At 41.7% G+C, this 25,520-nt stretch overlaps 1 protein-coding gene across 1 annotated transcript in view; it reads left to right on the forward strand.

The window, feature by feature from the left end:
• The first annotated feature begins 17,597 nt into the window (after nucleotides 1-17,597).
• ngfrb (nerve growth factor receptor b) overlaps nucleotides 17,598-25,520 on the forward strand; it is a 68,263-nt gene continuing 60,340 nt past the window's right edge. Inside the window, exons 1-2 of the mRNA XM_024387193.2 lie at nucleotides 17,598-18,038; nucleotides 25,370-25,511. Of these exons, the coding sequence (XP_024242961.2) occupies nucleotides 18,003-18,038; nucleotides 25,370-25,511 (178 nt within the window). The 5' untranslated portion in view covers nucleotides 17,598-18,002. The remainder of the gene's footprint in view (nucleotides 18,039-25,369; nucleotides 25,512-25,520) is intronic.

Genomic DNA, 25,520 nt, shown 5'->3' on the forward strand with positions numbered 1-25,520 from the left:
GGTTCTAAATGGAACCCAAAAGAGTTCTACCTAGAACAAAAGAGGGTTCTACCTGGAACCTAAAGGGTTCTCCTATGGGGACAACCGCAGAACCCTTATGCTGCGGGAAGGGTGCTGGAGGTGCTGCATCACCCCGGGAAAAAGGTTTACATTTGCCAAAGTTGTAGAATTACTGCTGTCTGTTGGGAAAGAAATGAGATCATTTAGAATACTACACCATGGGTATGCCTATAATTTAGCCACAGAGGATCAACATTTATTTTATTTTTAAACAGCCTAGCTGCAGATTGTGTGTAGCCCAAGCACAAGGCACGCCTACAGTCTGGAACGCCCTGCAAATCTGAGTGAACAGCTTGCAGCCATAACAGGCTTTTGCAATATTTCAAATAGCCAAATATCACTGGAAAACACAGGTTTGAAAGCAAATGGATTCTGCTAAAAAGAGAAGACTAACCTGTCTGTAATATATTATCAAAATATGTGTACAACTTTCAAATAGGCCTACTGACCGAAAAGCATGGCTTTACAAAGTAAACGATGCGTTACAAAGTTAAACAAGAAAGTTAGGCTTTTGGCACGAGCGCATCCGTCATCGCTGTGTCTGAAACTGGAAAGCTTTTTTAGGACTATAATTTCCTTCTCATTTTGTACAATATGTGTGTCTCCACACACCTAGGCCTAGGCTATTGATGGATTCAAGACATGTTCGTTTTTATTGATCTCAGATTCTCAATTTGTGTGGTATTAAAAAATATTCAGCTAAAATCTCCAGTCATCTAAAATGATGTAGAATTGCATGTGTGCATCTTCTGCAAACGCTTATACCCTACTGCTCTATGCCGGCACGCAAATGATATGCAAATGGTGATATGCATGCAATGCTCTGTTATAAAGGAGATTTTTTTTCCACTTCATGCGTTCCAGTACCTCTGAACCCCCCAGGTCAGCCCTCTCTCGGCTCACTTTTTGTTCCGGCACCTCCCAATTTACAAATTAAGCGCTGAATATCCGAACAACTTAAAAGTAGGCTAAAGGTAGGCTAAAAGTTGACTACAGCCCACACTTCTATGCAAAATATGAATTGCTGTTCAATAATTTGTTTATCAATATATGATTGTGTTTCTATATCCTGCCTTTGTTTAGGCTCTGATATTAAATTGGCTATGATGTTGAGCTCCTACCGCACAGCAATATTGTAGCCTACCCATACTGCCAAATATTTGAAATAGGCTCTGTCTATTTAAATTTGAGCATGGTTAGCTATTTGTAACTTTGTCTCAGAGACTTTCGTATTATCATGTACATAAACCAAGGCACGCCATTTAGTATGAACTGTTATGTTTCATATAATATGTCACGTTTTGTATGGTATGTATTCATTTGTGGATGTCTATCACTCATTTCATATAAAGTTGCAAATTACAATTCGGATTATATGTTCCGAATTTGCAAAATGTACAATATGTTACGAATTTTAAAATTGTACTATATGTTAGGAATTCTAGCTAGGTGGCTAATGTTAGCTAGCTCGCTAACGCTAGCTGGGCTAGGGGTTAGGGGTCTGTCTAATGTAACCATACCAAATGTAACATATCATACTGCAGCGTCTCGAATTTACTTACAGAATAATACGACATGCTCTGAGACCGGGCTGCTATTTAATGAGCAATGGATAAATGGTAGCCTGATTTTTATTGTGTAGTGGGAATAAAGCAGTCATGTCAGAAAAGGAGAGCCATGCCCTGCAATATGATTATTATTTAGGCCTATATAATGAAAGTAAAATAAATAGGCCCATATGAATTAGACAACATGCTGCAATATACAGTATATGCAGAAATGCGATCTCCTCACCAAAGGCAAATGCGTCTGTTTTATCATTAGGCCTACATGTTAATGTTTTTAATAGCATACCATTATTATAATTCCTGTGCATCAAACACTGAAAAGAAGGTATGGCTTGTGGAGAAGAAGCAGACATGAAAATATGATTGAGAAATTGTTCTTACGGTGACTAAGTTACTTCATTACGCCATCACATAACATATTCATTTCATTATCATTGGACCAACCCTTGAAATAGTGTAATTAGGCAACTCCTCCATCTTGAAAACTGAAGATTTTGTAAACAATACTGGTTACTGTCAATTGGGGCACATTTAAATTTTTGTTTATAGCTACTTGTTTTATAACCCAGGGCTACAATAGTTACTAGCCCAGCTTTGAAAGTCAACATGAAAGCAGGCCTGTCCGAGATTTCAGTCAGAAAAAAACATATTGGCATGATATCAGTATAACTGTGTGCATCATACTGATATGAAGGCCTAGTAAAGTTATTTTGGGAGCATAGTTGCAGAGACATCTCACCTAAACATGCTAACATGAGCTAATTGGCCAAGTGCCAGGGCAGAGACTATTTGTTGTCCATTTACAATAAATAATAGATGACTAATTTTACTACTGCTTTTATCACATAATAGAAAATTCATTATTACAAGGTGCATGGTAAGTAAATAACAGAAAATTATAATCAAATAATTGAAAAATCTAAATGATTGGTGTCATAGTCCAAGTGTGGGTGGCAGGCCAACCAAATTTAGGCCTACTATTTGAAATTAGATTTTGATATTGTGGAACCCTTGTAGAAGTCTTCATTGATGTGTTGCATTCCATTTATTTCCAGTAAAGATGAATGGACATTTGATGATATAGCCACAGAATAGAGGATTTGATATAAACATTTATGGAAATAGTGATGATTGAAAGCTGCTGATATTGTTCACTGGAACACCATTTCCCCTGCAAGTTGTAATGCAATTAGACTTTAGGTTTAAAAACATGACAGAGACGTTGCTCTGCGTTAGAGAGGAAAGTGGGTTTTGATGAGTGCACTAGTGGAAAAAAGACATGTGTTATCACTGGTGATGAAAAATGTGAGTTGGCTCTCAGTACCATGCATGTGGTGCTTATTCCAAAGGACACTATCTGGCACAGAAAGAGGGTGTGTGTGTGTGTGTGCGTGCGTGCGTGCGTGTGTGTGTGTGTCACAACACCAGAGGTCTACACACTCAACTCCAAGACGACCATGTGGAGACCATGCTTGTTTCCATTATACAATTACAATAGCAAAAAATGCAAGATACAGTATATGTTCCAAAATTGCCGTTTGAATGTACTATGCTACAGTACTATACATTACAGTACATTACACTGTTATCCTATTAGGCAATACCTTTGCACTACCCATTCAAATGTACTGAACATAACATTTCCATAAATTCTATTCCATGTGTGATCATTGAAGACATCTTTCACAATCATTAATGCAAAAAATAAATGTATTGTTCAGATATAATTACAACATGGGTCTACTGTAATCAAAAAGACCCCATCAAAAAGTCCCCAGCGACATGTAATGTAACTTATCATTTCTAAAACTACAGAACTACAGAACAACAATCTTTTTATAATCTATACACAAATGTAAAATATGGACAGAGTTTGATATGCTAGTTCTGATTTGCTGATTCCTTTCATGACTATAGGAGGTAAACTTTTCCCCGGGCACAGAAGACGTGGATGTCGATTAAGGCAGCCCCCCGCACCTCTCTGATTCAGAGGGGTTGGGTTAAATGCGGAAGATACATTTCAGTTGAAGGAATTGAGTTGCACAACTGACTAGGCATCCCCGTTTCCCTTTAAACATACATGATTACTAGTGGGTAATGGATTCTATCCATAAAAAAAGAGGGGACCAAACAGCAGAGGGCAGTACCGTATTACTAATACCAAAACATGACATTGTCATGAGCAACTGGAGGGATACACACAAACGGCAGTTAGAGTGGTGCGTTCATAACATGTTGGAAACCTGGAAATACGAGCTTCCAAGTGGGAATAATCAATTTGAACGGCCCACCAACTCATAATTACTTCTCCGACATGCTGAACTCTGACTTCATCTACTAAGGAAATTACTTTGACGACAGCATTTTCAGCAGTTAAATACAACAACAAAAGGTTATTTTATTTTTAAAAAATATCTATTTATATGATTATTGAACACTATAATTTGTTTAAGAGCATATTAGCTGTACTTTCGTTAATGGTTGACTCCGCTAGTTTGCGTAGGTACGTCAACCACTCTGACGTAGCTAGAATTCAAGCAAGTGAATACACACAGTTTGTTGCTACGAGTTTAGAAGATGGATTTCCAAACATTCTGACTGATTTATAATTATATAGAGCAATATTTCCATTGTGTACCTTTCAGCAATCAAAACACAGGAGAGTTACTTGAAGGAAGGAAGGCAAGAAGGATTTATGTTAAAATAATTTGATCTGGGCCCCAATTTAGCCGTTCGGGGTCGTTTTTTGGATTGTTGAAACAAAACAGACACAGTTTCCTTGACAATGATGACAAAAGACATTCAAGCCAGTGAAAATGGACGGAAAACTGTTATAAATAAATGCTCAGTGTTGCAGCTTTTGTACTAAATATTATTTTGTTTTGCAGATATGATATGAAGTGAAGTGTCACTACTTTGTACTTTGGAATAAAAACATTATTTGTGAGTCTGTACGATTTCAGCATGTTCTCATCTGACAGGGGAATGTGGTGTACAGCATCTCTCTCTCCTCCCCTCTTTTCTCTCTCTCTCTCTCTTCTCTCTCTCTCTCTCTCTCTCTCTCTCTCTCTCTCTCTCTCTCTCTCTCTCTCTCTCTCTCTCTCTCTCTCTCTTTACCCCTGTCTCTCTCCAACCACCCCATTTCCTGGAACACAGAAAGATTGCGGTTTGGTCACTAGGTCATAGTGAACTCTGATATCCTCCTGGATCACAATGCGCTAATGCAACCCTGATTAACTTTGAACCTTGAACCCCAACCTCAGTAAGAGGATGGAATCAATGACGCATTGTGGGCCATACCAAAGGCCACTGGCTGATGGGTCAACGTGGGGATGGCAAGAGCGTCACATCATCATTTGACATTTGTCTCATCCTGTTGTCCCTCTATCTCTTTATCCATCTCCCACTCCAACTCTCTTTCTGCGCTCTTCTTACCGCACACAGTGTCTCTTGAAATTGTCCCTAGCCATGTCATACATACAACAACATATGCATCCCACTGGGCACAGACGTAAATTCAACATCTATTCCATGTTGGTTCAATGTAATGTAGTTGAAATGATGTGGAAACATCGTTGATTCAACCAGTGTGTGCCCAGTGGGATGAGTACACAAATTCAATCACAGGAATAGGACTTTGAAATAGGAAAAGGAAAAAAAAACAAATGAATCTTGTCTAATGAAAGAAGGATGGATGAAAAGAGAAGAAGGGATGAAAAATGAGAGAACAATAATGGGTGTTGGGGGAGCTCCAGGTACAAGATGAACAGAGGAACAGAACAGGAAGAGGAAGCTGTAATCAATGCTGATACATTTTTTATAGCTGCAGCCAGGCTTCAATCTACTGTTCCATGTATTGATTCTGAGGGTTGAAACACTGCCTTGAAGCGGAAAGGTGCTTCTTGTAAGTAATCGTGTCAAAATGGTGAGGAATAAAAGGGAGGGGACGGGAAGTTAGTCTTTGGTGCATCTGTCTACTGTATAACAATCACCTCATGGCCAAAGAGAAAGGCAAAAAATACAGTGAAATATAACAATAAAGAGTATAATATATACTGTACTTTCTTTATATGTAATCTACAACAGTGTGTATACATACAGGTAACTGCCAAAATAAAGGAAACACCAACATAGTGTCTTAATAATAGGGTATTGACCGCCAAAACAGCTTCAATGCTGTTGGAGGGATGCGACGCCATTCTTCCACAAGAAAGTCCATCATTTGGTGTTTTGTTGATGGTGGTGGAAAACGCTGTCTCTGGCATCGCTCCAGAATCTCACATATGTGTTCAATTGGGTTGAGATTTAGTGACTGAGATGGCCATGGCATATTGTGAAACATAAGCAAGTTGAGCAGTCTTTGTCACTGAAACTCCTGCCAAACGTGCCCCAAAGATCACCCCTCTTTCAAAGTTGAGTGACTCTTCTTCTAGCCACGATAGCCAAAATTATGGGTAACTGGGCCTGCCTAGCATTTTTTACATGACCCTAAGCATGATGGGAGGTTAATTCCACACCTGTGTTGAAGCTCCTGCTTTCAATATACTTCGTATACCTCATTTACTCGTGTTTACTTTATTTTGGCAACTACCTGTAAACAGTACGCTGCATTCGGAAAGTATTCAGACCCCTTGACTTTTTACACATTTCGTTACTTTGCAGCCTCATTCTAAAATGGATTTAAAAAATTCATCAGCAATCTACACACAATACCCCATAATGACAAAGCGAAAACAGGTTTTTAGAAATTTTTGCACATTTATAAAAAATAAAAAAAATAACAGAAATGCATTATTTACATAAGTATTCAGACCCTTTGTTATGAGACATGAAATTGAGGTCAGGTGCATCCTGTTTCCATTGATCATCCTTGAGATATTTCTACAACTTGATTGGAGTCCACCTGTGGTAAATTCAACCAAACTGAGCAATCGGGGGAGAATGGCTTTGGTCAGGGAGATTACCAAGTGTTACGTGTGCTCCCTCTCCGGACTCATGGTCACCAGGCTGCTCGTTATGGCGCACACCTGTCACCATTGTTACGCACACCTGCACATCATCAGACTCACCTGGACTCCATCACCTCCTTGATTACCTTCCCTATATGTCACCCTTTGGTTCCTTCCCCAGGCGTTGTTGTTTCTGTTCCAGTTTCCTGTCTGTGCGTTGTTCGTGTTTCTTGTTTCGTTCATTAAATTATACACTCCCTGAACTTGCTTCCCGACTCCCAGCGCCCACGTTACACCAAGAACCCGATGGTCACTCTGACAGAGCTCTAGAGTTCCTCTGAGGAGATGGGAGAACCTTTCAGAAGGACAACCATCTCTGCAGCATTCCACCAATCAGGCCTTTATGGTAGAGTGGCCAGATGGAAGCCACTCCTCAGTAAAAAATAAATAAGGAAAAAAAAGCTAAGCCCCTCGTTTGTGTGGCCGTTCAAGGTTTTCGGGAGGATCAACGAGGTGACGTATAGGTTACAGCTTCCCAGTGACTACCGTATCTCACCTTCTGTTCATGTTTCCCTTCTCAGGTTCCTGGTCCCCTAGCTGATGCTGGCCTATGCCGCCATAATGGGGTTATATGCACGACCACATAATGACAAAGCAAAGCATTTTAAGAATTCTTTGCAAATTCATAAAAGAAAAAAACTAAAATCACATTTGCATAAGTATTCAGACCCTTTCCTCAGTACTTTGTTGAAGCCCCTTTTGGCAGTGATTACAGCCTCGAGTCTTCTTGGGTATGACGCTACAAGCTCGGCACACCTGTATTTGAGGAGTTTGCCCATTCTCTGCAGAACCTCTCTTGCTCTGTCAGGTTGGATGGGGAGAGTCGCCGCACAGCTATTTTCAGTTCTCCCCGGAGATGTTTGATCGGGTTAAAGTCTGAAACTCTGGCTGGGCCACTGGAGGATATTCAGAGACTTGTCCCAAAGCCACCCCTGTGTTGTCTTGGCTGTGTGCTTAGGGTTGTTGTCCTGTTGGAAGGCAAACCTTTGCCCCAGGCTGAGGTCCTGAGCGCTCAGGAGCAGGTTTTCATCAAGGATCTCTCTGTACTTTGCTCTGTTCATCTTTCCCTCGATTCTGACTAATCTCTCAGTCTCTGCCTCTGAAATACATCCCCAAAGCATGATGCTGCCACCACCATGCTTCACCATAGGGATAGTGCAAGGTTTCCTCCAGATGTGACGCTTAGCATTCAGGGGAAAGTTTTCAATCTTGGTTTCATCAGACCAGAGAATCTTGTTTCTCATGTACTGAGAGTCCTTTAGGTGCCTTTTGGCAAACACCAAGTGGGCTGTCATGTGCTTTTTACTGAGGAATGGCTTCCGTCTGGCCACTCTACCATAAAGGCCTGATTGGTGCAGTACTGCAGAGATGGATGTCCTTCTGGAAAGTTTTCCCATCTCCACAGAGGAACTCTAGAGCTCTGTCAGAGTGACCATTGGTTTCTTGGTCACCTCCCTTACCAAGGTCCTTCTCCCCCGATTGCTCAGTTTGGCCAGGTGGCCAGCTCTAGGAAGAGTCTTGGTGGTTCCAAACTTCTTCCATTTTAGAATGATGGAGGCCACTGTGTTCTTGGGGACCTTCAATGCTGCAGACATTTTTTTGTACCCTTCCCCAGACCGGTGCCTCGACACAATCCTGTCTCGGAGCTCTCCAGACAATTCCTTCGACCTAATGGCTTGGTTTCTGCTCTGACATGCACAGTCAACTGTGGGACCTTGTATAGACAGTTGTGTGCCTTTCCAAATCATGTCCAATCAATTGACTTTACCACAGGTGGACTCCAATCAATTTGTAGAAACAAATGATCAATGGAAACAGGATGCACCTGAGCTCCATTTCGAGTGTCATAGCAAAGGGTCTTAATACTTATGCATGTATGTTTTTAATTAATACATTTCCAAAATGTTACATAAAATAGGTTTTCGCTTTGTCATTATTGGGTATTGTGTGTATATTGATGAAGAAAGAAAATGTTTTCAATCCATTTTAGAATAAGGCTGTAACGTAATAAAATGTGGAAAAAGGGAAGACGTCTGAATGCTTTCCGAATGCACTGTATATGCCACATAGCAGACGTTTTTATCCAAAGCAACTTAGTCATGCGTGGATACATTTTACATATGGGTGGTTTAAGGAATTGAATTCACTACGCTGGCGTTACAAGCTGAAATGGAAATGTACAGTACACATCACACATATTGAAAATGCATATCGTATTAATAATGTACTAATACAATACATATTGTATTCATGTAATTTAAACACATTTTTTGTACTGCAAACACAAAGCTGTTTTGAAATGTATTTTCTAAGAGTGTAAATTGAAATGATGTTGTGAACACATTGGAATGGCAAATGGAACATATTCATCTTGTAAAGTTCAGAGGGGTACAGCAGGGTAGTGAGTGCAATAAAGCATTTTCAGCCAGTATCTTCCCACAAAAGTCCCCAAATTTTCAAGAGGTGAATGAATTTGCCCTTTCAATTTGACCACTCATGAAACACCCTCTTAGGCGCTGACCTCGTCTGAACCTCATAACTGTCTCAGTGTCCCGCTTCACTTTATTTCCATAGTGACTATGTCATACTCATAGGGGGTGAGATGACAGGGGAGGAAGATAGACCAAGTATACTTACTAGACAAGAGGAGACCTCTTTCTTTCTCCCCAGTTGAAAACAATAGGGAATGTGTTGTTTTGGGCCTGTGGTGTCTCTGCAGTCTCTGGTTATGTCCCAAATGACACCCTACTCCCTACATAGTGCATTAAAGGTAGTGCACGATGTAGGGGATAGGGTGACATTTGGGATGCAAAATCTGCATAATCAGGGGCTAGTGGGGCTCCTGACTTGTAGCTTTGTCAATGAGTAGCATTTTGGGGGAACAGCCACAGGCATTGATCAGATATCATCATCAGACACAGTGCAGTTTAACACGTTGCCCAACACTGACCCCTCAGGCACTGAAGAAGGCTGGCTCGGACTGGGAGAGTCAATGCAGCCCTTTATACACATGCAGAGTCACACACCCTGGCACACAAGTATATGAGTGCACAGGAGTACACACACACACATATGCTCATGACCGCATTCGTAACCATGTACAACATGCACGTGCGTGCACGCTCAAACATGTATGACACACATAAACACAAGCACACAGCCACACATGCATGCACATTCACTCACTCACACACACACAAACACACACACAAACACACCCAATTCATATAGGCACACACCCAACACATGCTAATGACCTTCAGTGCACTGACAGTGTAGAACATGGGTCAAGAATGTTGCATTTGTATTCATCCCCCATGTCTTCGTAAGTGCTTACTAGCACAGCAGTAGTGGCCCGGACATAACATTCCATTCCTTGTAGTCCGTGTCATGCCAAACATGTTTTGCATGACAAGGAGTGAAAAGGAGTGGAATGATAGCTAAACAGACTGGTACCCAGGCTACTGTTCAGTTGGCTGTTGAATTGAACAGGAAGTATTTTATGTTACATCATTGCACAGGAGTAGGAGCCACTAGTGCATGGTGCTCTTTGTTTTATAACTTCCAAAAAGAAAGAGCTCTGCTTCTGCTCTCAGATTTGGCATGGGTCCCCATATCCTTAAAGTTCTACAGCTGCACCATTGAGAGCATCCTGACCGGTTGCATCACCGCCTGGTATGGCAACTGCTCGGCTTCTTACTGTAAAGCGCTACAGAGGGTAGTGCCATCCAGGACCTATATAATAGATGGCGTCAGAGGAAAGCCCATGCAATTGTCAGTCTTCAGTCACCCAAGTCATAGACAGTTTTCTCTGCTATCGCACAGCAAACAGTACCCGGAGAGCCACGTCTAGGACCAAAAGGCTCCTTAACAGATTCTAACCCCAAGCCATAAGACTGCTGAACAGTTAATCAAATGGAAAATGTCAAATGCAGGTAGCCTAGTGGTTAGCACGTTGGGCAAGTAACCAAAAGATTGCTGGATCAAATCCCTGAGCTAACAAGGTAAAGCTCTGCCGTGCTGACCAAGAACAAGGCAGTTAACCCACTGTTCTCCAGTAGGCTGTCATTGTAAATAAGAATTTGTTCTTAACTGACTTGCCTAGTTAAAACTTCTTGCGTCGAGCCATCCCGGATCTGGGATCGTGACTACAGCCTCAAGCCCATTACCATAACGCAACGTTAACTATTCATGAAAATCGCAAATGAAATGAAATAAATATGCTAGCTCTCAAGCTTAGCCTTTTGTTAACAACACTTTCATCTCAGATTTTCAAAATATGCTTCTCAACCATAGCAAAACAAGCATTTATGTAACAGTATTGATAGCTAGCGTAGCATTTAGCGTTAGCATTCAGCAGGCAACATTTTCACAAAAAACAGAAAAGCATTCAAATAAAATGATTTACCTTTGAAGAACTTCGGATGTTTTCAATGAGGAGACTCTCAGTTAGATAGCAAATGTTCAGTTTTTCCTGAAAGATTATTTGTTTAGGAGAAATCGCTCCGTTTTGTTCATCACGTTTAGCTACGAAAACAACCTGTATCCAGGAGTGTAAATCCATTCGCAAGCTCATTAGCATAACACAACGTTAACTATTCATGAAAATCGCAAATGAAATGAAATAAATGTGCTAGCTCTCAAGCTTAGCCTTTTGTTAACAACACTGTCATCTCAGATTTTCAAAATATGCTTTTCAACCATAGCAAAACAAGCATTTGTGTAACAGTATTGATAGCTAGCGTAGCATTTAGCGTTAGCATTCAGCGGGCAACATTTTCACAAAAACAAGAAAAGCATTCAAATAAAATCATTTACCTTTGAAGAACTTTGGATGTTTTCAATGAGGAGACTCTCAGTTAGTGTCACACTCTGACCATAGTTTGCTTTGTATGTTTCTATGTTTTGGTTGGTCAGGGTGTGAGCTGGGTGGGCATTCTATGTTACATGTCTAGTTTGTCTATTTCTATGTTTGGCCTGATATGGTTCTCAATCAGAGGCAGGTGTTAGTCATTGTCTCTGATTGGGAACCATATTTAGGTAGCCTGTTTTGTGTTGGGTTTTGTGGGTGGTTGTTTCCTGTCTTTGTGTTTTCTGCGGTACATACCAGCTCCTCGGATCGGCCGGGCTAGAGTGGGCATCGAGCCAGGTGCCATGAAGCCGGCTCTACGCATCTGGTCTCCAGTGCGTCTCCTTGGGCCGGCGTACATGGCACCAGCCTTGCGCATGGTGTCCCCGGTACGCCTGCACAGCCCAGTGCGGGCTATTCCACCTCGCCGCACTGGCAGGGCGACCGGGAGCATTCAACCAGGTAAGGTTGGGCAGGCTCGGTGCTCAAGAGCTCCAGTGCGCCTGCACGGTCCGGTCTATCCAGTACCACCTCCACGCATCAGCCCTCCGGTGGCAGCTCCCCGCACTCGCCCTGAGGTGCGTGTCCTCGGCCCAGTACCACCAGGGCCGGCACCACGAACCAGGCCTACAGTGCACCTCGTCTGTCCAGCGCTGCCAGAGCCTTCCTCCTCTCCAGCGCTGCCAGAGCCTTCCTCCTCTCCAGCGCTGCCAGAGCCTTCCTCCTCTCCAGCGCTGCCAGAGCCTTCCTCCTCTCCAGCGCTGCTAGAGTCTCCCGTCTGTCCAGCGCTGCTAGAGTCTCCCATCTGTCCAGCGCTGCTAGAGTCTCCCGTCTGCCAGGATCCTCCAGAGCCATCAGTCTGCCAGGATCGTCAGGGTGAGGGTCGTCACTCAAAGGACGCTAAGGAGGTGGACTAAGACCATTATGGAGTGGGGTCCACGTCCAGCGCCAGAGCCGCCACTGCGGACAGATACCCACCCAGACCCTCCCCTATAGGTTAAGGTTGTGCGGTCGGAGTCCGCACTTTGGGGGGGGTTACTGTCATGTTCTGACCGTAGTTCTTGTGTGTTTTCCTTGTTTTAGTGTTGGTCAGAACGTGAGCTGGGTGGGCATTCTATGTTGTGTGTCTAGTTTGTCTATTTCTATGTTTGGCCTGATATCGTTCTCAATCAGAGGCAGGTGTTAGTCATTGTCTCTGATTGGGAACCATATTTAGGTAGCCTGTTTTGTGTTGGGTTTTGTGGGTGGTTGTTTCCTGTCTTTGTGTCTTCTGCACCAGTTAGGACTGTTTCGGTTTTCACGTTTATTGTTTTGCATTCTGTTCATGTTGAGTTACCTTATTAAAATAACATGAACTCTAACCACGCTGCGTTTTGGTCCGCCTCTCCTTCCCAGGAAGAAAGCCGTTACAGCTACACATGTTTTATTTAATGTATGATTTTATGCCCTGCTTTGTATGTACGCTATAGTGAGTTTCCAAGTGTATCTAAGGCTTAGAAAAGGAGCTAAGTTCCTCCCAGACCAAGGCATCCAGCTCCATGTGCTTTTTGGTCACTGGATGGGGCTCAGGGACAAGTCCAAGCACATGCTGTGGTCTGTACCATATGATGTCGTCTCTCATTGGCCATTTACACACGTAGTTCTCTGCAAAGTCAACATGCACAATGATCTCCTCTTTCCCCAGATTCTCTTTTAATTCTCTCCGTTTGGAGTATTGGTGTCGAATGTTGTACAAGTGTTTCCCCAACTTCTCTTTCGATCCTTTGGAGAAGTCCTCCAATCCAATCTGCAGTGTGCCACATACCTTTTCTTTTACTGTCAAATGTACAGTGAACTTCTCCATGTTTCCCTCTTTGTTTTTCTCCTCTCGCTTCAGCTTTGTTTTCCCACTCAAACCACCATGTCTGCTCACCAGCATCAATGTCAGATGTTTTAAGCTCTTTTTCTTGGCAAAGGCAGCACTCTCTATACATGCACTCTTTCTCCAGGTTCTCACAGCACAAAGACTCAATGGATTTCTCAATGTTGCTGCAGCTGATCACTTTGTGATGCTGTAGTTTGTCCGCCATGAACTGAAGGTTGGGCGTGGGTTTTGCAGAGGCATGTGTCCCTATCCTGGACTGTTGGCTTGACAACCCAAAAAGGACATCTTTTGCAGAATTCACAGTAGGAAATTTGAATTTCTGAATATTCCTTAAACTTCTGATAAAGGTGATGTGCCATTCATTTTCGCCCTGTTGTTGCTCTGCTGTTGTCATCACATTCATCGAATCTAGTGATTTTCTCTTCTGTGGCAGTGCTAATTCTGTTACACTGATTTATCCTTGAGTATTGAAGACTTGATGGCCTGTTTTCATTTGCCCTCATTGCTTTTGCTGAAAATCCAAATTCTTTGTTTGTGGCATTGACCAGGCCATACTTTCTCAGGATGTTGCCTCTGAGCATTTTTGAAGCCACTTGTTTGACCTTGACACTACACATTTTTTAAATATTTTTGTTTTAACTCTGCAATGATGGCATTTTGAAACAATAAAATCCTTGTCAAGTTCTTTGGAGTTCCCTTCATTTGCTGTTTTGTCTTTGTCTTTGGGGAATCTTGTCTCCATTTTGTTCATCAGTCGATCATACCTTTTTTTTCTTCTCAGCTTTCCGTAAAGCATTATCAAGTTTGACGTTTGTCATACTAAGATCTCTGTATGCTTTTCAGCGACCTCTTCCAACCTTTTTCCTTCCAGCAAGTATTCGACTTCTCATTCCTGTTGCAGACGATGAGGAAAGGGTATCAGGGTGTGCATCAGGGGCAGGTAAGTTAGGGGCAGGTATGTTAGCCTCATGTTCTGGCTGCAAGTCATCTGGTGACTGAGGTGGTGTGTTGCCTGATAGGTAGGTCTCCATTGCAACCGTTCTCTTTAAAGTTTGTCTTCTATTCCGTTGGTTCCATTTCCATTGCCTTCTCTTGTTTCTTTGTTCTCTCTTTGTAAGCTCAGAGATAGATATCACTTCTCCCTTCTCTTTGTTTCTTCCAGTATCTCTCCCTGTCTTTTTTCAGATGTTCCTGGTATCGTATAGGATCATTTTCTATTTTGTTTCTATATGTCTGTGAACCCTGTGCTGTTTTATGTGGCATATTCTAAGAATAAATACAAATACTACTTATTTTTCAACTTGTGAAACCTTGGAGCATTTTCTAGATTAAATTCATTTAAAACATGATTAAATAATCCTAAAGTTTTTTTTTAAGAGAAAAAAATGTAAAAATGAGTAAGATAATGGATTTGTGTCATTTCCACCACACTTAAGTTTGTGACGGAAATGACTGTGATGGAAATGACACTTTTACAGTGTCTGGAGAAAATTGACAGATTGCTAAGCACGCTTTGGTTAGGATTACAGCTAGCATATTGTTTACACTAAATGCATAAAATATAAAAACATTTCAAAAGTTCTACCACAAATTAAAGAAATTAAGGCCTGTTTGGAAATGACTGACAATTAAAATATTCTCTACACAAAGCAACATTTACCTCGATTTTTCTTAAACGTCTGGACATCACATCTGGAACAACTGTCCACTGCATCCATGTGCTTCAGTGTCACAATATGTTTCAATGGTAACTAAATTAACATTCTCTTGAAAATACTTGATTTAATGAGGAATTTGTCCTCAGTGGTGGAAATGACACCACTCCCAAAAGACAGGTATATTTTGTGTAAAAAACAATATAAAGGGCATACTCACAATAAATATTGATATAGATGTTATTTAATTGACTCTTTCTGTGGTACATAACATTATATAATGTGTAATTATTCATGTTTTCTCATAGAAAAACTGTAGAAGCTTAAGTCTGGGTCAGGGACAAGGCCAAAATAGTGAAATTAAGGTATAAAATGCACCTGAAAAGTAGCTAAAATACTTGATACAGAGGTGTTTAAAAAAATATGGGGTGATTCCAGTGTGAACTTAACATACAAATATTTGTTTTATTTTTAATAAAATCCCCAAATTTGACCCGAGGACATAAGTGCCCCTAGTTGAAGAATCACCCAGCTACTAAATCATTCTTATCTGTGTGCGATTTTAAAATCTGTTCAAGTACATACATCTTGTGTAATAAAAGCAATTATTCGTACCATGATTGTCTTTGAATTTCTATTTTTATTTACACAAAGATTGACTACGAAGATTTACATTTTCCCCTTCACTATAATGGGGTATCTTGTTTTCTGCAAACAATGCCTACAGTACCACGGTCGGCCTTGAACTTATTGGCTTCAATCAGAGGGGGCAGTCATTCTCCCCTGAGTTATACGCGTCATCAACACATGAACATCAGTGATGTACTGTACTGACAATCGTCAATAGGTGTATAATTATTTGAATCAATAAAGCATCAGTAATTTGGCACGAATAGGCACCCATCACTAGCCAATAGACTTCATAGCTGCACCGACTCCATTGCCAAGCTTTGTGGTCCCCCATCTAAAATAATTTTGGACGTATTCAAATTCCAATTGAAAGATTTGGTGTAGGCTGCATGTAGCCTATTATTCCGAGGGTCTTTGCCCCCTGCTAAAAAAGTTAAACGAATTGGAAACACTATCTTTCCGGCTGAACTCCAAATCAATCATTGGATGTGTCTGAAATGGCACCCTATTCCCTATGCAGTGCACTACTTTTGACCAAAACCACGTGCGAAACCTGGTCAAAAGTTGTGGACTACATAGAGAATAGGGTGTTGTTTTGGACGCACACGTTCTCTTTTACCTTATTAATCAGTGGGTTATGGAGGATATCCAACATACTGCTGGACATAGGATGTTGATGATACACTGCCTGAAAGGCTACAGGATCGATACTGAGTCTGTTCGGGCATCCATTGGCCCATGGAAGAAACCTGAACCTCTTCCTTCAGCATCAAAATACTTCCTTGTCCTTCAAGGGTTTTCTGTGAAGCTGCACAGCTGCATCTATATTCTTCACTCAGCTCCAACCTCAATGAGCCTCTTCAATCAACAACATCGCACGCAGATACTTTTTGTAGGGCATAAAGGGATGATAACTTATGATACTTGACTTCTCAGATGAAAATGCCCTTATTTTTAAAGATTGAGTAGGCCTCGCCTATTTTTGTATTATGACCATCGGCCAATTCGTGGTTAATTCGCAGTAGCACGCAGGTAATACACAATAGCTAACATAAACCACACGGGTAAATATTCTGAGCTGGAATGATGTTGAATGAAACAATTGTTGGTAAATATACAGATGTGTAATAGAATGTCTTACGTTGTACCTGACACATCTGGTTTCTGTGCTCAAAGGCATGGCTATGTGGTAAAATAGTGGTAAAATAGTGCACAGAAGACATTATTGATGCTCTGACCAGCACATGAGCTGAAATACTTCTTACCTGTGCTGTATGCACCTGTCTTCTTGTAGGTAAGCCTACGATGATGTTGGTAATGCCTTACTCACGAAGAACTTGTGTATTTAATACCCTGAAACGTGTTTTAAATCACTTCAATATTTGACCTGTGCACCAAGGCAAGTGAGTATTTAACCTATGTTGCCCTCTAGTGGAAGTCTTTATCAGACATTCATTTACAGGAGGCTAAATGGAGACAATACCTGTCAACAACAAACAAAAAAGTCTAGACAACGTTTATTAGGTCTCCTTTCATTAGGCAAGACACAAGTGCCTGTTATAACATCAATCACAAAGGTACAGCCTGAATAAAGGCGATAAATAATGTCACAATTGGTAAGCCTACACTACAGTAGTCTATAACCGTAGTATGTCAATTCCCCTATGATAAAGTTGTCTCTGCACTGAATGACCTAAACTTTAATTTGTTACGCAATTGGCAATAGTAAATTGGCATAGACTATTTGGGAAAATGGAGTCACAAGCCTGTAATTATTTACTTATGGGCGGTAATCTAATCAGACAATAAATATGTAAATAGCCGCATTTGCAGAGATGCCACGGGGCCGCTGGAAGGGAAAGGGCGGTGAAAAGTTCCAGGTTTGTTGTTTTGTAAAAGCAAAAAAAACAGAAAGTGTATGTTGGAGTAGTGGGCGTGCCCTTAGTCCATAAAACAAGCACAGCTGTCATATGAGAAGCTGCACTGGAGCGAGAATATACTTCCTATCAGTTGTACATCTCTCTGTTCCGCGCTGTGGGCTGTTCTCTCGCAAGTGCGCCCGGACTGCCCCGCAACATATGCTACTGCATGAGTAAATCTCTGCAGGTTGCTTGCTGAGGATAATTATTATACAGTGACTCCAATACATGGACTGACTCAGTTATTTTGGAGACTTCGGAAACATAAGAGAATTGGAGCCGGACGAGACGTATGAGGATAAAATAGAGACGTATATTTTTATGCATGGGCATTATGTATACTTTACCCGCGAAATAAATGATGTTCTTATTTTTTAGTGCTTTTCTCGTCAGTCCGTTGACATATTGGAAAAACACATACATTTCGAAGAAGTGACGGGGATTCAGAATGCGTACTCTGTTCTTAACAGTTCTACTCGGAGCGGTAGGTGTCAATATACTTCTGTAACATTCATCTTGTGTTTTTGCATGGTCAATTTTTTATTAAGTTGTTTGAACTACCTCGTGCATATTCACGCCGCTGTATGTGCGACAGCACTGTCACTTGCGCATCCAGGTAGGACGGTGTAGGCTAGGCCACTTGCGCATCCAGGTAGGACGGTGTAGCCCAGGCTAGAGTGCAGGCTAGAGTGCCAGGCTAGAGTGCCAGGCTAGAGTGCCAGGCTAGAGTGCCAGGCTAGAGTGCCAGGCTACGAGTTGTGATTTCTACAGGCTTCTTTGGTGAAGTAATTTCATCTTGTAGTACATGTTAAAGTTTGTTCATTCATACACTTTAACACGCACTACGTGAGTCTATCTCATTCATAGACTCTTTCATCCAATACTCTGGAAATAACCTCATTCACTCTGTCAAACCCACCCCATCGTCCTATTGTTCGCCTATTTGGAGACAACCCTCTTCGCAGATCCACCACGCACGTAAAGTAACCATTTAACATGATATCAACGTAATTATGAAGTGTATTCGGATCAGGGTCTATCAATTGACCATATTGAGCAGGGACTATCAATTGACCATACGTAAAATGTATGCACGCATGACTTTCGCTTTTGGATTAAAGCGTCTGCTAAATGGCATATATTATAGCCTATACACAGTTTCATCCTGCATATTAATTTTCCCGTTCCATTTATGCACAACGTATAGCTGCGAACCTTGGAAACAACATCCGTCTCGATTACATTATAGACACTCAAATAAGTATGTTAGGTTACATTTGGTATGGTTACGTACGACAGATGGTTACTTAATGGTGGGGTGGACGGATGGGCATGTAACGCAACACGTCTAGCAACCCGAAGGTTGTGAGTTTGAATCTCTTCACGGACAACTTCAGCATTTTATTTAATTAGCAACTTTTCATCTACTTACTACTTTTGTTTTGTTTTTGTTTACTTGCAACTAAACTCAGCAATAAAAGAAACGTCCTCTCACTGTCAACTACATTTATTTTCAGCAAACTTAACATGTGTAAATATTTGTATGAACATAACAACATTCAACAACTGAGACATAAACTGAACAAGTTCCACAGACATGTGACTAACAGAAATTGAATAATGTCTCCCTGAACAAAGGGGGGGAGGGGGTCAAAATCCAAAGTAACAGTCAGTATCTGGTGTGGCCACCAGCTGCATTAAGTACTGCAGTGTATCTCCTCATGGACTGCACCAGATTTGCCAGTTCTTGCTGTGAGATGTTACCCAACTCTTCCACCAAGGCACCTGGAAGTTCCTGGAAATTTCTGGGGGGAATGGCCCTAGCCCTCACCTTCCGATCCAACAGGTCCCAGACGTGCTCAATGGGATTGAGATCCAGGCTCTTCGCTGGTCATGGCAGAACAGTGACATGCCTGTCTTGTAGGAAATCTCACACAGAACATCAGTATGGCTGGTGGCATTGTCATGCTGGAGTGTCATGTCAGGATGAGCCTGCAGGAAAGGTATGACATGAGGGAGGAGGATGTCTTCCCTGTAACGTACAGCATTGAGATTGACTGCAATGACAACAAGCTCAGACCGATGATGCTGTGACACACCTCCCCAGACCATGACGGACCCTCCACCTCCAAATCGATCCCGCTCCAGAGTACAGGCCTCGGTGTAACACTCATTCCTTCGATGATAAACGCGAATCCGACCATCACCCCTGGTGAGACAAAGCTGCGACTTGTCAGTGACGAGCACTTTTTGCCAGTCCTGTCTGGGCCAGGCAATGTTGTTGCCGGTGATGTCTGGTGAGGACCTGCCTTACAACAGGCCTACAAGCCCTCAGTACAGCCTCTCTCAGCCTATAATCCCTGATGAAGGGATTGTGCGTTCCTGGTGTAACTCAGGCAATTGTTGTTGCCATCCTGTACCTATCCCGTAGGTGTGATGTTCGGATGTACCGATCCTGTGCAGGTGTTGTTATACGTGGTCTGCCACTGCGAGGACGTTCAGCTGTCCATCCTGTCTCCCTGTAGCGCTGTCTTAGGCGTCTCACAGTACGGACATTGTAATTTTTTGCCCTTGCCAGATCTGCAGTCCTCATGCCTCCTTGCAGCGTGCATAAGGCACGTGCATGCAGATGAGCAGGGACCCTGGGCATCTTTATTTTGGTGTTTTTCAGAGTCAGTAGAAAGGCCTCTTTAGTGTCCTAAGTTTTCATAACTGTGACCTTAATTGCCTACCGTCTGTAAGCTCTTAGTGTCTTAACAACCGTTCCATAGGTGCATGTTCATTAATTGTTTATGGTTCATTGAACAAGCATGGGGAAAAATGTTTAAACTCTTTACAATGAAGATCTGTGAAGTTATTTGGATTTTTACGAATTATCTTTGAAAGACAGGGTCCTGAAAAAGGTATGTTTATTTTTTTGTTGAGTTTACTTAGCATGTTAGCTAACCCTTCCCCTATTCTTAACCCTAACCTTAACCCTTTTAGCTAACCTTTCCCCTAACCCTAACTTAACCTTTTTTTAGCTAATCCTTCCCCTAACCCAAACCTTAACCCTTTAACTAACTCCTAAACTTAATCCTAACCCCAAGCCTAGCTAATGTTAGCCAGCTAGCTAATGTTAGCCAGCTATCCAATTTTTTGGCACCTAGCCAATCTAGCTAGAATTTGTAACATATCATACGTTTAGCAAATTCGTAACATATTTTACACTTGAAAAGTCATAACATATTGTACGTTTTTCAAATTCGTAACATTTAATACTAATTGTAATTTGTAACATATCATACGAAATGGGTGATGGACATCCACAAACTGGTACATACCATACGAAATGTAACATATAATTCTGAATGGAGTGTCTCGGATAATACTAAATGCTCTGACACCAGGTTTTACTCTCTACTCTTTTGGCTACAGTTATTTTGTGAATAAAGGTTATTTGACCAAACTACACCTGGAACAGGCACTCCATCACTAATTTATGTCCAGTGTCGACTGGTACACACAGTTTGTGCATTGTGTGTGCGTGCAGGCCAGTGCATGTGTATCCTCCACCAACCTGAACTCAGGGGTAAACGTAACATAGTAATAAGTAAAGCTGTCTCCCTTCATTTAGTATGACACGTTATGTTTCGTATTGTTTGTATTCATTCGTGGCTGTCCATCATCCAATTCATATGATATGTTATGAATTACACTAAACAAAAATATAAGTGTTGGTCCCATGTTTCTTGAACTGAAATAAAAAATCCCAGACATTTCCATACACCCAAAATATTTCTAGCAAATTTCTGTTAGTGAGCATTTCTCCTTTGCCAAGATATTCCATCCACCTGACAGGTATGGCATATCAAGAAGCTGATTGAACGGCATGATCATTACATATGTGCACCTTGGGCTGGGGACAATAAAAGGCCACTTTAAAATGTGCAGTTTTCTGTCTGTAATATAGCCCTTTTGTGGGGAAAAAAACTAATTCTGATTGGCTGGGCCTGGGCCTGGCTCCCAATAGGGTGAGCCTGGCTGCCAAGTGAGTCGGCCTATGCATTCCCAGGCCCACCCATAGCTGCACCCCTGCCCAGTCATGTGAAATCCATAGATTAGGGCCTAATTTATTTATTTAAATTGACTGATTTCCTTATATGAACTGTAACTCAGTAAAGTGTTTGAAATTGTTGCATGTTGCGTTTAGATTTTTGTTCAGTATACAATTCGTATGATATGTTACGAATTGCAATTACTACAATATGTTACGAATATGCAATACGTATTATATGTTACAAATAATTCAAATTTGTTGTGGCTAACATTAGCAAGCTGGCTAACGTGAGCTAGGTTAGGGTTAAGGTTGGGTTTAGGAGTTAGGGGTTAAGGTTAGGGTTAGGGAAGTGTTAGCTAACATGCCAAGTAGTTGCAAAGTAGCTTAAATGTAGTAAGTAGTTGCTAAATAGCTCAAATGCCAAAGTAGTCCGTGATGAGATTCAAACACAACCGTTGGATTGTTTGCCTTATACGACCGCCCGACCAACCACCCTCCTTTAGTTTGTGCCTTAATAACCATACCAAAATTAACATAATACTAATTTGAGTGTCCTGGATGTTACGTTTAGTCTTTGAGACCAGGCTGCCTCCACTGCTTCCTCGGCGCATGCAATACTGATATGAGTTTAAGTCCCTTTCACTCCTCTTTCCCTCTCTCTTTTGTTCCCTTTCTCATTTAGAGAGGATGATTCAGCATCGGTTATCCCAAATGGCACCCTATTCCTTACATTGTGCAATACTTTTGATCAGAACCCCCTAAGTCTCTGGCCAAATGTAGTGCACCATATAGGGAATAGGGTGCCATTTGGGACACAGCCCATACATTTGTCATATTACCGACACTGACATGCCCAAACCGCTCCCAAAACGAAGAAATTATTTACCTGACATTTAAAAGCACTTGTCTTTGTCGTCGTTATTTGATAAAGGCTCAGAGAGTAGCTACCTTTAAATTAAAGCCAGCTTTACCGGAATAGCTACTGTTGTCCTAGTAGTAGATGTAGTCAATGTCTAATGGCTTAACAGCTGTTGACAGGCTGAGGTTGAAAGGTTAAGTGCATCCAAGTGAAAATGTACTCAAATAGTAGCTTGGTGGAACGTTCAAGTTTTGTTCCCTAAAAAATAATTTGATGTGTGTGTGGTTGGCAGACTTGTGTGGGCATCAGTGTACGTGTGTGTGCATACTGTATGCGTGTGTTCGTTTGTGCGTGTGTGTGAGAGAGAGAGGGACAGAGAACAGCCTCGAGTTCCACACTTTCCGTTCCAAGCCTTGTGATCAACCTGTGCTCTTGACTCTCCAGGGATAACTGACTTGATAAAAAAAAAAACACAACAATAAATGATAAACTAATGGAACTATATGCGAAGTCAAGCAATGACTCACTTGTGTCATGAACCAGGTATCCTTTGGCATTTTCTAATTGCTAATAGCTAATTTTCCACCAATCCAACTGAGCGCACAATTACTTTGTGTGACTTTCTGTACTTTTTGGCCATTGAAACATGTTGTACTACACCCATTCCTGAGGCTATAAGAAATCTTGAATCAGAAGAAGCAAGGGCTGCTTCCCAAATGACACCCTATACCCTATAGTGGTCAAAAGTAGCACATGCCATATGAGACACAGCCAAGTAGATTGAGCAGGTTAACATTTTTCATCTTAAATCTTGTTCTCGAGGCAGTTTTACAGAGTGGTCACTAGCTGGCACAGCCACAAAATCAGATTTTAAACCTAACCCAAACCCTAACCCGAACCTTAACCACACTGCTGACAATAATGCCTAACCCTAACCTTAAATTTAGACCATGAAGCACATTTTTGATTTCATAAATGTTTACAATATAGCCAATTCTGGCCTTGCAGCTGGCCTATCTAAGAGGAAATTGCTCAGTGACAATAAACGTGAACTGTGAACATTTTTGGCAAGTCCAATTGTGGTTTTTATACATACCGGTAATATGACTACCTTCAACTACAGGTTAACAAGTAAACTAAAACATTTGCATTGCAAAACTTGCTCCAATAGCATATCACGCAAAAATAAAACCTGTTATCAATGTAAGTAATATATTTTTCAATACCCCGCTATAGAATGTTGAGCAAAACTCAAGAAACTGTCAATTGTTCCAAAGTAATCTGTCCGTCAACTCAAGTGTTACCACATCACAGTGGACTTGAGCTCTGAGGGTTTAAATGGGACTAGCAGGGACTTAGAGGTGGATGGGGCACGGAATGAAATGGTCAAGGGACTGAAAGGAGAGGGGTAGGAGGAGAAGAGGAGGAGCAAGGGAGAGGGGAAGAGTCTGAAACGGACAACCTTTTTCCTGAAGGGAGAATGCATTGGGTATGTAAATTGGTGTGGATACACACACACAATGTCACTGACAAGAGAGCTGCTCTAAAAAGACAGCAAATGTCCCCTCAGTCGTGGTGTGTGTGTGTGTGTGTGTGTGTGTGTGTGTGTGTGTGTGTGTGTGTGTGTGTGTGTGTGTGTGTGTGTGTGTGTGTGTGTGTGTGTGTCCACACACAAACTGGTTCAAATAGCATATCATGAAAAAAATGAAACCAGTTATCAATGTAAGTAACTCAAAAAGCCTGAGGGGACATTTGCTGTCTTTTTAGAGCAGCTCTCTTGTCAGTGACATTCCACACCTGAGTACGTTGGATTTCCGTCGACAACATCACTCTGCGTACCATGCATACCCCAGTATAGTTTAGGGTGAAGTTTCCCATATACACTGATCCTGCGTCAGTTTTACATTGTCCTACTAATGGTGAAAGTTCGTATTGGGGGAGGAGAAAGGGAAACTTCACTCCAGAGGACCCAGAATCCTCTCTACTCCTGTTTTAACATTGCATAAAGTTGCTCACACATGAGTTTGTTCATTCTATTTTAGCAATAATAATAATTTTAAATAGCCTAGAATATTTTCCATACAGGATCCCACTTCTGACACCAGTATACACAGCATTCATAGAATCAGCTCAAACAAATGGAGACAGTACTCTCCCACCAATTGTGGTCCATGGTTTGAAACCAATTTCTTTGAGGGAAAAGCTAAATCCTAGGAACCATGCAAATTTAAAAAATGCTATTGCTACATGCTACCTTGCTTTCAAACCAAGGTGCACGGACAGTGAAGCAAGCGAAAAAGATTTCTTCAAAAAGTTACAATTTCGGCTAATTCCTTGTATCGAAAGAGGAAGTACGGAACCATAACATGCTACCTTCATAAGGGCTAAAGAGAGAGCTCTCTTGTCAGCTCTCATTAGCATTACTGTCAAAATGCATTTTGCTTTTCTTTTTGAAGATTTACTTTGGAGATTAAGGGTCGTATGGAGTGTGCTAACACACACACAAACAACTCCCCCACAGACACACAGACACACAGACACACAACTCCCCCACACACACACAAACAACTCCCCACACAGACACACAGACACACACACAGACACACACACACACACACACACACACACACACACACACACACACACACACACACACACACACACACACACACACACACACACACACACACACACACACACATTAACCACCAGTGCATTCCCTTGCCTTTGTGTGTGTTCTATAAGTGTTATAAGTACACATTCATGGCTCTAGAGTCTACAGTGAGCTCTCATGTGTTCTCCCTTCATTTGTGTGTGTGTGCGTGTGTTTGGCCTTTCCATGTGTCTGTTGTTATTGTTGTTCGTACTTAGTTTTTTGATCAAACCTCCTCATCTGTGTCTTTCTGTTGATTGACAGGTCGGAGCTCTAGCCAATAAGGAGGCCTGTAGCTCAGGTAAGTTCACCACCACTGGGGAGTGCTGCAAGCAGTGCCAGCCCGGGGAGGGAGTCATCAAGCCATGTGGAGCAACACAGACTGTCTGTGCCCCATGCCTCGACAGTGAGTACA

The sequence above is a fragment of the Oncorhynchus tshawytscha genome, linkage group LG24 (assembly GCF_018296145.1).
Source record: "Oncorhynchus tshawytscha isolate Ot180627B linkage group LG24, Otsh_v2.0, whole genome shotgun sequence".
Lineage (NCBI taxonomy): Eukaryota > Metazoa > Chordata > Actinopteri > Salmoniformes > Salmonidae > Oncorhynchus > Oncorhynchus tshawytscha.